The sequence below is a fragment of the Peromyscus maniculatus genome, chromosome 5 (assembly GCF_049852395.1).
Source record: "Peromyscus maniculatus bairdii isolate BWxNUB_F1_BW_parent chromosome 5, HU_Pman_BW_mat_3.1, whole genome shotgun sequence".
In the NCBI taxonomy this organism is placed as follows: Eukaryota; Metazoa; Chordata; class Mammalia; order Rodentia; family Cricetidae; genus Peromyscus; species Peromyscus maniculatus.
In genome coordinates this window covers 44,384,460-44,399,477 of record NC_134856.1, presented here as the reverse complement: position 1 = coordinate 44,399,477, position 15,018 = coordinate 44,384,460, and the positions used below count along the sequence as shown (strand labels likewise).

The following is a 15,018-nucleotide window of genomic DNA, read 5'->3' as shown; positions in this document are numbered from 1 at the left end:
GCAATCACCTAGAAGGCCCACGAGCAAGGATTATTATGACTTACGTGCGCTTAACCTTCACTCAACTGCCGTCTGGTTCTCTAAGACACAGGTAAGGTAAGCAAGGACAGACACAAAGGGAGGCGCTCAGATCTCGCAATACATCTGGTTTTGAAGTTCATCTCCAAACACACAAAAGTTTGTTGTCTTTTTTTTAATCCCTCTTCCTCCCAAGTCTCTGAACCGGAGAAATATCCACCGGCCATCTTGGTTGGGGGCAGCCTAAATTCATTTCTTTTTTTTTTTTTCTTCTCCATGACGATCATCAAGAGAATTAGACCATGGTGCTCCTACTCAGGGTTTTCAGGGCAGCTCCAGCAGCTCCTCCGGGAAGGAGAACCACTTTCCCGCCAGCCAGGTCCAGGGCGTGGGCCCTCCTCGGCTCTCTGCGCCCGGGGCGCCACCGCTCGCTGGGGGAGGAGCCACGCCGGCCCACGCCCGCGGCTCCGCCCCTCATTTAAATACACGTCGCCGGCGGGTGCGTCGAGCTCGCCGCGAACCCAAGATGGCGGTGTGTGGACGTGTACGGAGGATGTTTCGCTTGTCGGCGGCGTTGCAGCTGCTGCTGCTAGCGGCAGCCGGGGCCCAGAATAACCACGGCCAGGGACAGGGTCTGGGGGCCAACATCGCTTCTTTCCTAGGGCAAGCTGGAGGCGGCAGCCCGGCGGGGCAGCAGCCACCTCAGCTGTCTCAGTTATCGCAGCAGCAGCAGCAGCCGCCTCAGCAGCAGCAGCAGCAGCAGCAGCAGCCTCCGTACCCGGCGGGCGGGCCCTCGGCCCGGCGGGGCGGAGCGGGGCCCGGCGGGACTGGCGGAGGCTGGAAGCTGGCGGAGGAAGAGTCCTGCCGAGAAGACGTGACCCGTGTGTGCCCCAAACACACCTGGAGCAACAACCTGGCGGTGCTGGAGTGCCTGCAGGACGTGAGGGAGGTGAGGAGGTGGGACGGGCCTGGGAGGAGGGCCCGGCCTGGCGTGGGCTGGAGGGTGTCGCCGGCCTGGAAGCCGTGGATGCCGGGCTGCAGCGTCCCGAGCTGTTTTCCATTAGGGCTGTGCTCGCGCCTCACTCTCTCTTCTCTGTCCCTCACTCCCGGGTGCATTCGGGCAAGTGGACCCTGCCTCTACTTCCTTCCTTCCCCGATCCCGTGCTTCGCTCCCTGTCGCGGTGTTCTGGGATCGAGACCTCGACTCACGGCCTCAGTAGGCGAAGGCCTAGGAGCATGTTTCTGTTTGCGCTCCTGTCTTTTGTGTGATGGTCTATGCAGAGTGGCTCCTCGCCGAAAGAATGCCAGTTTAGGATTTTTGCTCTCCGTTTCGACCTCAACAGTTTGTAGCAACGCATTTCAATGTAAAAAAATGGTCGACATAGTCAAACTGTTCAAGGTAGATCTGCTGTTTATTTAGCAGTAGATACTTGGTTAGGTAACCTGGGTTCTCTTCTAGTGTGTATGTAGTAAAGAGCCGAATTTACTGTTTTTAACCACATTCCTTTGTAATTGGTAAATCCTTATTATTTACCTGGTGCTGAAACTATGCTTTTTTTTTTCTTCACTTCCTGTGATCAATTTGTAAAGGACCTCATTTTTTAGACTATTCCTTCATGTCGCTTGGAACCTTAAAGCTTGAGAAAGTTGCAGGCAGCATTTGAAGCTATAATAAATATACAGTGTTTGTGATTGTGTGGTGGGGCCTTTCTGAAGTCTGAATATAGTTGTTTGTTTTTGAGAGATCTGCTGTGTAGCCCAGGCTGGCCGGCCACCTACTGGAGGCATCTTCCTCTGACTGGACAACTTCGCCTAGTTTGAAATAATTTTAACAGTACCTATTAATGAGCTCAAGTTCTCATACTGCCTGGTGTGGTTCAATAAAAGACACTGATAACTTTTCTAGATATGGTGCAACAGACATGAGTGCACATTGGTAGAAATCCTTTTTTTTTTCAAAGGTTTAGATAAATAGGGTTAGTCCCAAAGGTTGGCAAAAAGAAGCTGCTGTTTGATTATTTCGTTTGGAATAGTGTGTCTTCGGGGTTGTTCGAGGCCACAAGGGGACCACTGGTTTGAAGACACTTGCTAGTCTTGCTGCTTTATTTAGTATTATATACCTTCTTGATGGTGTACCCGTTTGTTTAATCCAGGCACCTGAGAGGCAGAGGCTGGCAGATCTTTCTCTGAGTTTGAGGCTAGTCTGTTATAAGTAGAGAGTTCCAGACCAGCCAGGCCAACGTTAAGACTATTTACAAAAAAAAAAAAAGGTAAGGCAGAAGAGGAAAAGACATACAAAATCAAAACCAAGGGCCAAAGAGTTTCCAGAGCCACCAGAGTTCTCAAGTATAGCTTGAAGACTAGGAGGTAGATATAGCCCCCGACCCCCCCCCCCCCATTTTTTTTCTTTTTCGAAACAGGGTTTCTCTGTTAGCTTTGGCTGTCCTGGAACTCGCTCTGTAGACCAGGCTGGCCTCAAACTCACAGAGATCCGCCTGCCTCTGCCTCCTGAGTGCTGGGATTAAAAGCTTTTGTCACCACTGCTCAGCTATAGCCAAAATTCTTAACTCTGTCAAACTTCTTGGAATTTTCTATTTGATTTTTGAGGATACTTACTAGATGTTGTTCCCTTAAGCTAAGATCCTAATATCGGTCACTAAATACATTATTACTGGATTGTTGTAGAAATAAGATATTATGGGGGAAAGTGGCAAAAAAGCCCAGTTTAGAGTGCCTAATGCTGTGTACATTATGGAGATCTGTAAACCTTCCCTTACAGGAGCACTGAATGGTCTGCACGTAAAAGTATGTAGAGGCACACTCCATCTATAAAGAACAGACTTGTCTAATTTTGGAGTCTTTAACTTAGTTATCTATTTTTTCTTAGATGACTTTCCATAAAGAAAATTACTCTGGTCTGAAAATGTAGTCACTGGTCTACCATTGATTTTAAGTTTCCATTTCCCAGTAAGGATATTTCAGTACACTCATCTTCTTCTTCTGTCAGGATCATATATAAAAACTCTGATGGTTGGCAACTACATTTCATGCCTTTTTTTTTTGGTGGGGGTGGGGGGTGTGGGGGGTGGGAGGTGTTATGTTCCAGAGTACCTTCTTAAGTGCTGGAACTTAGAAAATATTGTTAGTTGGTAGAAGATGAGTAAATTGATGGATGCGATTTTATGTTCTAGAGGAAGAAAGTGTTATGTAAATTGGAGACCCACTCTTTTGGGAGGAAGAAGCCAAATTTTTAGTATAATGATGGGCTTCACTTGCTCATCTGAGCACTCTACCATGGATCTATGACACCCCTTATCTATCTCTCCAGTTCATTTTTTGTTGTATTTTGTTTTCCAAGACAGGTTTCTCTGTGTAGTCCTGGCTGTCCTGGAATTCACTCTGTAGTCCAGGCTGCCCTCAAACTCAGATTTCTGCCTGTCTCTGCCTCCTGAGTGCTGGGATTAAAGGTGTGCCACTTGACTTTGACATTTTTTTTAAAGACAAGGTCTCCACAAATCTCACTATGTATCCCTGGCTGTCCTGGAACTCAGTTGGCGGGAACTCACAGAGATGCACCTGCCTCTGCCTCCTGAATGCTGGCATCAAAAGTGTGTGCCAATATTCCCGGCTCGAGACTGGTATTTTTAAAGCACATCCCAAATGTCATTTTATTCAGTGTGTGTCTGGAATCTTAAAACTATTTCTTAGTACTGTCTGTGCATATATTAATCTCATAAAAGTTGTGAGTCACTAAGTCTTTGTTTAGGGTAAATACTTGGTATTTATTTAAGATGGGCTCTTTTATATGATGAGCAGAAAGTAAAATCTCAGTATTACAAAATTTTCTTTTTGAGACAGGATCTTGTGTAACCCTGGCTGGCCTGGAACTCATTATTTAGACCAGGCTGGCCTGGAACTCAGAGATCTACCCGCCTCTGTCTCCCGAGTGGTAGGATTAAACAGCCCCTGCCGCGGGGTGTCAAACCCACGTTCACACTCAGGAGGTGAGCGTTTTTGTTCATTGTTTGTGTTGCAGGACTAAGGCTTGAACCCAGAGCCTCTCATATGCCAGGCACGAACACTACCACTGCGCTGTTTCTGGCCCTCATTTTACTTCCTCTTTCGAGTTTTGAGACAGGGACTCAATAAATTGCCAAGGCTGTACTAGAACTCACTTTATAGCCCTTGTTGGTCTTGAAATTGACCTTAGAGAACTGAGACACCAGAGCCAGCTGTTAAACTGTTAATCATTCACTTGACTGTATACCTAGACCACACTGCTTTATCTAGTTAATACTCTTGATAGTCCTGTGAGGTGGTTAGTGGTATTTTATTGTCTTAATTGAGAAGTGGGCAGCAACAGGTAGTCTTGTCTTACTGTCCGTGGTGAAGCTGATGTTTACCAAGTCTTCTGACTGAGAGACTATATAGTTGATGATTCATGTTAGTGTTAGTATGTGGCTCTTGAAGATGTATGTGTATAAATAGATACAAAATAGGAAGGGCCATCTAGTGCAAGAATCTCTTTTCTTCGCTACCAAAAGCAGTAGAGTAGCAGCAGCTTCTGTGCACTGAAATAATGTTGATTTCTCAGGCAGACAAGCCAGCAATATCAGATAATGCTAATTAACTACTGGTCTGGGTCTATCATGAAAAAAATTTCTGTGTAATGAAATGAATCTAAAATCCCAGCTCATCTGAACCAGGATTTTTATTACTGAAATAGAAGAATTAGTTATATTTTCCTGTTACTTAAATTGGCTCTATGAACAGCACAAAAAGTAAATTGGACCTTTGGTCAGTACTGCCATTAACTTTACCTTCTGTCTGTCTGTCTATATCTGTTGTGTTTGATGTATGTGTTTGTATGCCTGCAGCATTAGGTGTCTTTTTCTAGCATTCTGCCACCTTTGTCAAGATTTTTTTTCTTTCAGATTTACTTATTTTTATTTTACGTAGATGAGTGTTTTGCCAGCATGTATGTATGTGTACCATATGGGTGCCTGGTGTCCACAGAGACCAGAAGAGGGCATTTGATCCCCTGAAATGAGAGATTTGGGTAGTTGTGAGCCATCAAGGCCCCTGCAAGAGAAGCAAGTGATGATAGCCTCTGAGGACTCTCTCTAGCCCTATTTATTTGTTGCCTATTTATTTTTAAAGAATTTAATGGGGCGGTAATTAATTTATCTGTCAGCAAATATTTACTGAATCCTGTATATAAGACACTGCTCATTGTTAGTAATATAGATATTGATAATAGCACTTATTGAGTGTTTCTCTTTTTGGTTTTTAGAGACAGGGCTTCTCTGTGTAGTCCTGGAACTATCCCTGTAGACCAGGCTGGTAGAGGAGGAATTTTGCGACAGAGTCTTTTTCTGTATCATAGGCTGGACTTGAACTCAAGGCTATTCCTCAGACTTCTGAGTTCATACTAAGGTTATAAGGAGCCTCCATGCTCAACTTTTTTTTTTTGCCCAGGTTGCCCTAGAATTCCCTTTGCAGCAAGAGGGTGACCTCAAATTTCCAATCTTCCTGCCATCACCCACAATTACTGAGACTACAAGTGTGTGGCCACAATGCCCAGCTTTACTATTTTTATTTTTATTTTTTTTTTTTAAAAAGATTTATTATGTATACAGTGTTCTGCCTGTGTGTATGCTTGCATGCCAGAAGAGGGCACCAAACCTCTTTGTAGATGGTTGTGAGCTACCATGTGGTTGCTGGGAATTGAACTCAGGACCTCTGGAAGAGCAGCCAGTGCTCTTAACCTCTGAGCTACCTCTCCAGCCCCACTCTTTTTATTTTTAAATGAGGGAAACAAGTTCAGTAACTTGCCTCCAGTAAGTCTGTAAATTGTAAGGTAGTGTTGATACTTCAGGACTGTACTATTTGGTGTGGTGATCACAAGCTGACTGTAGCTGTTGAACAGTTGAGCTGTATCTACTCTGAATTGAGGTGTACGGTGTAAGGCACACACTTGATTTAGAAGATAGTGCAATTTTTTTCAGTTTTTATCTTGATTATCTGTTTAATGATAATTTGTATGTATTGAGTTAATCAAAATATATTATTAACACGAGCTACTTTTTTCCAGGTGTGGTGATAACACATCTGTAATCTCAGTACTCAGTCTACTGAGGCAGGATTGTTGTAGGTTCTAGGCCAACCCGCACTACAGTACCCCTGTCTCACACCCCATCCTTCAGTGAAAGAAAGAAAATGCCTCCTAATCTTGTTAATGGAAAAATCAGATCTTCAACTTGCTTCATCTATTGACTATAAGGGATGTTTTAACTTCATCCAGAGGAATAATACTCCAATAAAACTGAAATCAGCCAGTGACTCATCTTTATTAGGGTGAGTTAGATAAATTTGAAACTCAAGAAAGAATCTCAAGCCAGCCTGGTCTACAAAAAGAGTTCCAGGACAACTAGGGCTGTTACACAGAAAAACCCTGTCTGGAAAAACAAAAAAAAAAGAAAGAATCTCAAAGTAGTGTCCCTCAGAGCTCAGAGCTGGGTTAGTAATAACCTTTGTATCTGCATTAAAATAGAGTTTGGAGGGACAAGAAGTGTGGACTGGAATCTAAAAATAATAAGTAAAGGAAGAGAGCCAGACATCTATTTTCATTCAGCATTAATTTACTGAAATCAAGTAACATTAAATTGAGTACTAGGGATGCAGGTAGTTAATAGAGTGATTGCCTAACATCCATGAAGTCCTGGGTTTGATTCCCTAGCACCAAATAAATCCAGCATGGTGGCACAGGCTTGTGATATTAACACTCTGGAGGTAGAGGCAAAAGGATTAGAAATCCTGTATCTTAGGGCTGGGAATGTATCTCAGTTGGTAGAGTACTTGCTTAACCAAAAGTCTTGTGTTTGACCCTATCACCATATAATAAACGAGGCAATACCAGCACTTGGAAAAGGGAAGCAGGAGGATCAGAGGTTTAAGGTTAGCTGAGTAGAGTGGTATATGCCTTTAACCAACTCCAGCCCTCAGGTTAGCTGGATAGAATGGTACATGTCTTTAACCCAGCACTTGGGAAGCAAAGGCAGGAGGTTCTGAGTTCAAGGACAGCCAGGACTACAGCCTCTGCCTCCTGAATGCTGGGACTAAAGGCGGCGGCCGCCGCCGCCACCACCACCACCACCATCCAGCTAGACTAAAATTCTACCTACCTCAGTTTCCCAAGTTCTTTTGGCCTAGAGGCTTCTAAAATTTGGAGTAGATACCTATTACAGAAAAACTCTATTTTTTGTTTTGTTTTTCAAGACAGGGTTTCTCTGTGTAGCCCTGACTATCCTGGGACTCACTGTAGATAAGGCTGGCCTAGAACTTGGAAATCATCTGCCTCTGCCTCCCAAGCACTGGGATTAAAGTCGTGAGTAGCTCAAAACTCCATTTTTTTGGTTTGTTTTTGTTTGTTTGCTTGTTTGGTTTTGGTTTTTTGAGACAGGGTTTCTCTGTGTAGTTTTAGAGCCTGTCTTGGAACTCATTCTGTAGACCAGGCTGGCCTCCAACTCATAGAGATCCGCCTGCCTATGCCTCCTGAGTGCTGGAACTAAAGGTGTGCACCATCACCGCTCAGCTTTGAAAGATTAACCAAACCCAAAAAACAAAAAACAAAACAAAACACGTTATTTTGCCCGGGGGGTGGGGAGTGCTCTTTAATCCCAGCACTTGGGAGGCAGAGGCAGGCAGATCTCTGTGAGTTCGAGGCCAGCCTGGGCTACAGAGTGAGCTCCAGGAAAGGCGCAAAACTACACAGAAAAACCCTGTCTCGGGGGAAAAAAACAGTTATTGTGTGTGTGTGTGTGTGTGTGTGTGTGTGTGTGTGTGTGTGTGTGTGTGTGTGTGTGTTTTAGTTTAGGGTCTTACCCTATCCCAAGTTGGCCTTGAACTCTGGGTGATCCTAGTACCTCACCCTCTTGAGTGTTGAGATTATTGACATGAGCCATCACATCATCTTGGCTTTTTAAAATCACTATAAGAAGCTGCAAGAACTTATAGTGTTTTTATTTTTATTTCCAACTTGAAAGTATTCTGAAATAGAAATTAGGTCAGAGAATGCTGAAGTCAGAAGACATGTTGGTGTGGCTCCCTTTCTCTTCAGTGTTGGGGGAGGGACTCACATTCATTAGCCCGATTTCTCAGCCAACTCTCCTGCCTTACTTTGTGCTGGTTTCACACACATCTTACTACCCACATCTAAAAATACATAGAGTAATGTAGATTTCTGGAGAGTACAAAGTTACAATTTTGAGTTTCCAGGATTTATATGATTTTTGTGGTGCATGCTAGACAGACACCGTACTGTGGTATTTTGGGAAGGGTTTTGTTATTTCCTTTATATACATATTTCAAATTTTTGTTTCCTTTTCTGTGTTTTTGTTTTTGTTTTGTTTGAGACTGGGTCTCACTGTGCAGCCTTTGCGGGCCTAGTATTCATTATATAGAACAGTACTCACCAAGATCCACCTGCCTCTGTCTGTCAAGTGTTGGGATTAAAGGTTTACACCACCTTTGTTTCAGCTTCTTTGAGAGTTTCAATATGTAGCCCAGACTGACCTCAAATTTCTATTCTGCTTCAACCTCATAAGTATACTGGGGTAACAGGCAAGTGCCGTGTTACTGATTTATTTAAAACTTCGTGTTTATCTAACTACCTTTTTCCCAAATATTTCTTTATTCTGGTCAAGCATTAATAATTTATGAAACCCCTCTTATCTCATTTGCCACAGTTAATAACCACAATTAATAGATATAAGAGATACCAGCCTTATTTTACCATTAAAAAACAAGATATGTGTGGTGTATACCTTCCACTCCAGCTATGTGGGAGGCTAAGATGGCAGGATTACTTGAGTCTAGGAGTTTGAGGTCAACTTGGTAACACAGGACTAACTACTTCATGTCAAAAGAAATCAATGTAACAAGTCAGGCAAGCTCCTCAATCAGACTGTGATTTGCCCAAGTCCTATAGTATTATGAGAGCTTTGATGGCAAACCCAAAGTCAAAGCAAAGTGCCTGTCTTTCCACGTTACTATGTCACTTTTCAGATTGCTTTCACAGTTATACAGATATTGTATTTGTTTTTTGTGTTTTGATAATCCTTTTTAATTTTGTACTTAATCAGAATTTAAACACATACTGGGAACCCGTATTTTTACAGTTTTTCTGTTCTTCCTCCATTCCTGAACTCTGGTCTTATATAAATTAGATTGAATGCTGATGTCTTGCATACATACCCCATTATGTTTTATTTTCTTGATATATTTCACTTGGGTATTGCTGTTGCAATGTCTTCATGTTCATGGGTCTTTTAATATGCTTCAGTCTAATATTAATACTATCCAATAGTTTTGTTTGTGTCAAGGTCTCTTATAAAGCCCAGGTTTGTCCTGAACTTATTATGTAGACCAGGCTGGTCTTCAACTTTCAATCTTCCTGCCTCAGCTTCCTTAGTGATGGAATTACAAGTATGTGCCACCATACCTGGCACTTCCATTATATTATTTGATTTAGTTTTGTTTTATTTTGTTTTTTGTTTGTGTGTTTGAGACAGGGTTTCACTATAAAGCTTTGGCTGGCCTGGAACTCAATATGTAGACCAGGCTGGCTTTGAACTCAGAGAGCCACCTGCCTCTGTCTCTGTCTCCCTAGTGCTGGGATTAAAGATGGTCATCACTATGCCTTGTGTATTTTTTTTTTAATTTTAGATGCTCTGTTTCATATGTAGAAGTTTGATTTAATCACTTAAAAATAGATTTAATTTCTTTTTCATTACTTTTTTAAGGTCCTTTTTTGTGTATCATCAGTATACTTCATTTTTTCTTTTTTTTCTTTTTTTTTAGTTAATTTATTAATTTTTTATTTTCTTCTTTGAGACAGTCTCATTACGTGGTCCTGATTGGTCTGGAATTCAGGGAGTCCACCTGCATTTGCCTGCAGCATGCTGAGATCTGGCAGGAACTGCCAGGCCAGGCTTCCTTCCGTTGGCTTCCATCTACTGTTTGGGGTTCTCATTTCTCTTATTGTTTTTTTTGAAACAGAGTCTCTGAATAGTTTCTCTGTGTAGCCCTGGCTGTCCTGGGACTTACTGTGTAGACCAGGCTGGCCTAAACTCACAGGCTCACAGGGACTCACCCTAAGTGCTGGGATTAAAGGAATGCACCACTGTGCCCAGTTTGAGATCTCATTTCTTGATCGGTTCCTGGTGAGCCATAGTCCTCTTTCTTTACTTTAACAAGTCTACTAAGCTTTTATTATACACAAGGAAGGGTCCCATGCAAATCTGTTGTGGGGTTTTGTTTTGTTGTAAATTTTTTAACCAGTTCTCTGTTATTTCTTTGTTGACTGTTCTTGCAAGTTCTATCCAGTTTACATCTGCTGAGTAGTGATTTCCCTCAACTACTGAGCAAGAATGTGAGATTCTATTTGAGTTCCTGCTTAGAGATCAGAGTTCCAAGGATAGAACAGAACGTTTCAATTTTGTCTAATTGACAATATGTTTGAGGAGAGCAGTTGCTGTGGTAGTTAATCCTTCGTGAGCCAAAGTGCATAGAAAGAGCAAAAGTTCAAAGCCAGCTTTGGCTACATAGCAAGCTGGAGGCCAGCCTGGGCTACATGAGATTTCATCTTGAAAATAACAACGAGGAATTATTAAATGTTCATATGTATCTTTTGACTTACTAATCCTTTTTCTGAAAAAATATTCAGAATTTGTATAATAAGCAGTATAATAAATGTAGAGGTCTTTTTCTTTTTTATAACAATTGGAAGCAACCTAAAGAAGTGATTAAATAGTGGAGAGAAGATGATTTTTATTCTTATTTTTATTCTCCTTTATTTAAAAAAAAGGTGGTATACTCTAGTGAGCAGTAGTTTTACTTCTTTAATGACAGATTCTACAGGTGTGTGTGTGTGTGTGTGTGTGTGTGTGTGTGTGTGTGTGTGTGTCATATATGACATCAGAGGCTCTTTTTCCCCCCAGTAATTGTGTAGCCCTGGCTGTCCTGAAATTAGCTCTGTAGACCTGTTGGTCTTGAACTCAGAGATCCACCTCCCTGGGCCTCCCAAGTGCTGGGATTAAGGGCATGTGCCACCACTGCCCAGCAAATATTTATTAAAAAGTATTTTCAGCTAGGCGGTGGTGGCACATACCTTTAATCCCAGCACTCGGGAAGCGGAGGCAGAGGCAGGTGGATCTTTGTGAGTTGGAGCCCAGCCTGGTCTACAGAGTGAGTTCCAGGAAAGGTGCAAAGCTACACAGAGAAACCCTGTCTCAGAAAAAAAAAAAGAAAAAAAAAGTATTTTCTTGTATGTATGTTAGCATGCTCTGGAAGAAATAGCAAGACTACTAGAGGATGCATGGGAAACTTCCCATTGTATTCTTTTTTTTATTGTTCTGTTACATATGTGCATATATGTATGCATGCACGCAGGGTTTCTCTGTTTAACAGCCCTGGAACTTGCCTTGTAGACCAGGCTGGCCTCAAACTTACAGAGAACCTCCTGCACTCTGGGATTAAAGGTGTGTGCCACTACTGTGCCTGCTCACACAATACTTTTTAAAAATTAAGATAAGCCAGGCATGTTGACATAGCCTGTAATTGTAGCACTTGAAAAGCTGGAGCAGGAGGATCACTTTTAAAGACCCTGTCTCAAAAAATGAATATTTTCATTTATATATTATTTAGGGCAAAACATTGCCATGACAACACCAAAATATCATATGCCTAACACAGAGGACATGGGAAATAGTTAGCCACTCAGCGATCTGGAAACTTAAAAATAAATTTTTATTTGTGTGCACATGAGAACTTGTGGAGATAGAGGACAACTTGTGGAAGCTTGTTTTCTTCTTCCATCATGTAGATTTGAGAGGTTAAGGTTTGGTGGCAATCCATTTGATCCATTGAGCCATCTTGTGTCCCACCTTCCCACACCCCTGCGTTTTAAGACAGCTTATAAACAGGTGATTGAAAGTTTTTAGGTAAAAGAACTATATCTTTAGTTGATTTCAAATTTATTGATAAACTTGGATTTGGTTTAATAATATGTTTTTATTTGTTGATCAAATTTCGGATAAATACCATCCATTTACTATGTTCCAGAAACATAATGGTAGATACAGGGAATGTGGCCATTATCATTCCCCAATTACCTGTTCCCCAAAGATCTGATCCCTACTTTGATGGAGCATGTCATCTAGTAGAGGAGCTAGGCATAAGGAGTTACAAATAAGGGCTGATGATATAGATGATGTGGCAGAGCATTTGCTTAATAGATTCCAGGCCCTGACAGTAATTCCCAGTACCAGAAAATCAAAACAAAACAAAAAACAGATCTTTGGATTTGGGGTATAATTCAGTGATAGTGCTCACCTTCCATGTGTGAGGCTCTTTGTTAATCCCCAACACCACACATATACACACTCAGTCACTCACAGAGTATTTGGAAAATTACAGCTTTGATAAGTGCTGTGAAAGAGAGAGGTACGTGGACAGGTTTTTAGCTGTGTTGGGTTTCAAATGACAGCCAGGCACTAAAAGCAGTTTCCAGTAAGAGGATGTAAATTTAGAACAAAATGTTGAACTGAATCTAAATTTTACAGCTATTTCAGCTTTAAAAAGGTGTAGTTGGAGTACGAAAAATGGCTGAGCTCTCTTAAAGAATGTGTAAATACAGAGTAGGATTCCAAGTACTGAACCCTGGGGAATGCTTACAATTAAGGGTTGCAGAGAGGCTGGTTGAGGGAATTGTAGGGAATGGAAGGAGTGGTAGAAAGTTAAAAGAAGATTTGCAAGAATTTATTTGTGGAAACCAAGGAAAGGAAAGTTTCAGTTGTGAGAGTCAAGGACAGGACAGTTTTTTGAAAAGGTAGTAGAAATCGGAGGGTAAACAGAATTAAACACACACACACACACACACACACACACACACACACACACACACACACACACAACACTTAAGATTATTGACTGAGGGAGCTGGAGAATGGCTCAGCAGTTAGGAGCACTGGCTGCTCTTCCAGAGGTCCTGAGTTCAATTCCCAGCAACCACATGCTGGCTCACAACCATCTGTAATGAGAGCTGGTGCCCTCTTCTGGCTTGCAGGGATACCCGCAGGCAGAACACCACATACAAAATAAATAAATAAATAAATACATAAATAAATACATAAATAAATTTATTTTTAAAACAAAAAAGATTATTGGCTGAGAAAGGGCGTGTTGTAATCAAATGCTCTTGCCACTGAACTGTACCCCCCCCCCAGGGACATTGCTTTATAGAAAAATAGAACAGCGTTGTTGTTGTTTTTTTGTTTTTGTTTTTTGTTTTTTGAGACAGGGTTTCTCTGTAACTTTGCGCCTTTCCTGGGACTCACTCTGTAGCCCAGGCTGGCCTTGAACTCACAGAGATCCTCCTGCCTCTGCCTCCCGAGTGCTGAGATTGAAGGCGTGTGCCACCACCGTCCGGCTAGAACAGCGTTCTTATAGAGCCCAGATTTCACCTAATTGAGACTATATCAGTGTGCTTAAGAAATTTGCTGGTGAAAAGGTAGTACTAACATCCCAGTTAGCGAAAGATCTTTTGGGGTGAAAGAAGTTCTGGCTGCGGCTACAGCTTGTTATTTTTGTGTTCAACTCCCAGCGCTCACACACACAATTAAAGAACCTATTTGAGTTTAAGGGCACAGAGAAAGGAGCCAATAAAGAGTGAGGGACTGGGGTGGAGAGATAGCTCAGAGGTTCTGAGTTCAATTCTCCACAACCTCATGGTGGCTTACAACCATCTGTAATGAGATCTGGTGCCCTCTTCTTGTGTGCCGGCAGAACACTGCATACACAATAAATAAAATAAATTAATAAATAGTACACTATATACAGAATAAGTAAATAAGTAATAAAATAAAATTTAAAAATTAAAAAAAAAAGATTGAGGTACCTCATAAGTATCTGCATCAGGAAGGGAGGAGGTGACCTGGAGAAGTGGCTCAAGAGAATATGTGCTCATATGCACATCAATATTTAATTAACTAATTAAAAGAAGGGGAAATCTTGACTTTTGGGAGGCTGGGGCAGGAAGATTGAAACTGTGAGGCCAGTCTGTGTTAGAGTGAGACCCTATCTCAACAGACTACAGAAAAAGTGTCTAAGAACCCTTTAAAATCTGTGTGTGTGCTTGAGTGTCTGTGTGATCAGAGAACAACTTCAGGTGTTGGTCATTGTCTTTCTTTTATTTATTTATTTGTATTTTATGTGCATTGGTGTTTTGCCTGTATTATGTCTGTGTGAGAGTGTTGGGTCCCCTGGAACTGGAGTTACAGACAGTTGTGAGCTGCCAGGTGGGTGCTGGAAATTGAACCCAGGTCTTCTGGAAGAGCAGGCAAGTGCTCCTAACCACTGAGCCATCTCTCCAGCCCCTAAGCCAGACAGGGTCCCTCTGTGTAGCCCTGGCTGTACTGAAACTCGCTTTGTAGACAAGGCTGGCCTCAAATTTAGAGATCCCCCTGCCTCTCAAATGTTGAGATTTAAGGTATGCTCCACCACACCTGGCTATTTAATTCTTTTTTTTTTTTTTTTTTTTTTTTTTTGGTTTTTCGAGACAGGGTTCCTCTGTGTAGTTCTGGCTGTCCTGGAACTCACAACTCATTCTGTAGACCAGGCTGACCTCAAACTCAAAAAAAGATCTGCTGCCTCTGCCTCCCTGAGTGCTGGTATTAAAGGTGTGTACCACCACTGCCTGGCTTCTTAACAACTTCTTACATGCCCTGCTTGGCCTTCGAATCTCCTATTTTCCTAATAGGCCCAAAAAACCCTCCTTGAATTGGTTAGTATCTGTACTAGCAGTACTATTTTAAGCTATAATTGCCACATGCCTTTAATTCTGGCTCTCAGAGGCAGGCAGATTTCTGTGAGTTCAAGGCCAGCCTGGTCTATATAGAGAATTCCAAGACAGCCAGGGCTCCATGGATAGACTCTGTCTCA

The 15,018-nt window shown here is 42.1% G+C and overlaps 1 protein-coding gene across 1 annotated transcript in view; it reads left to right on the top strand.

Annotated features, from left to right (window-relative positions):
- Positions 1-513: 513 nt before the first annotated feature.
- The window catches only part of Glg1 (golgi glycoprotein 1), a 106,633-nt gene continuing 92,128 nt past the window's right edge, over positions 514-15,018 (top strand). Inside the window, exon 1 of the mRNA XM_006974092.4 lies at positions 514-967. Coding sequence (XP_006974154.1) covers positions 545-967 — 423 coding nt within the window. The 5' untranslated portion in view covers positions 514-544. The remainder of the gene's footprint in view (positions 968-15,018) is intronic.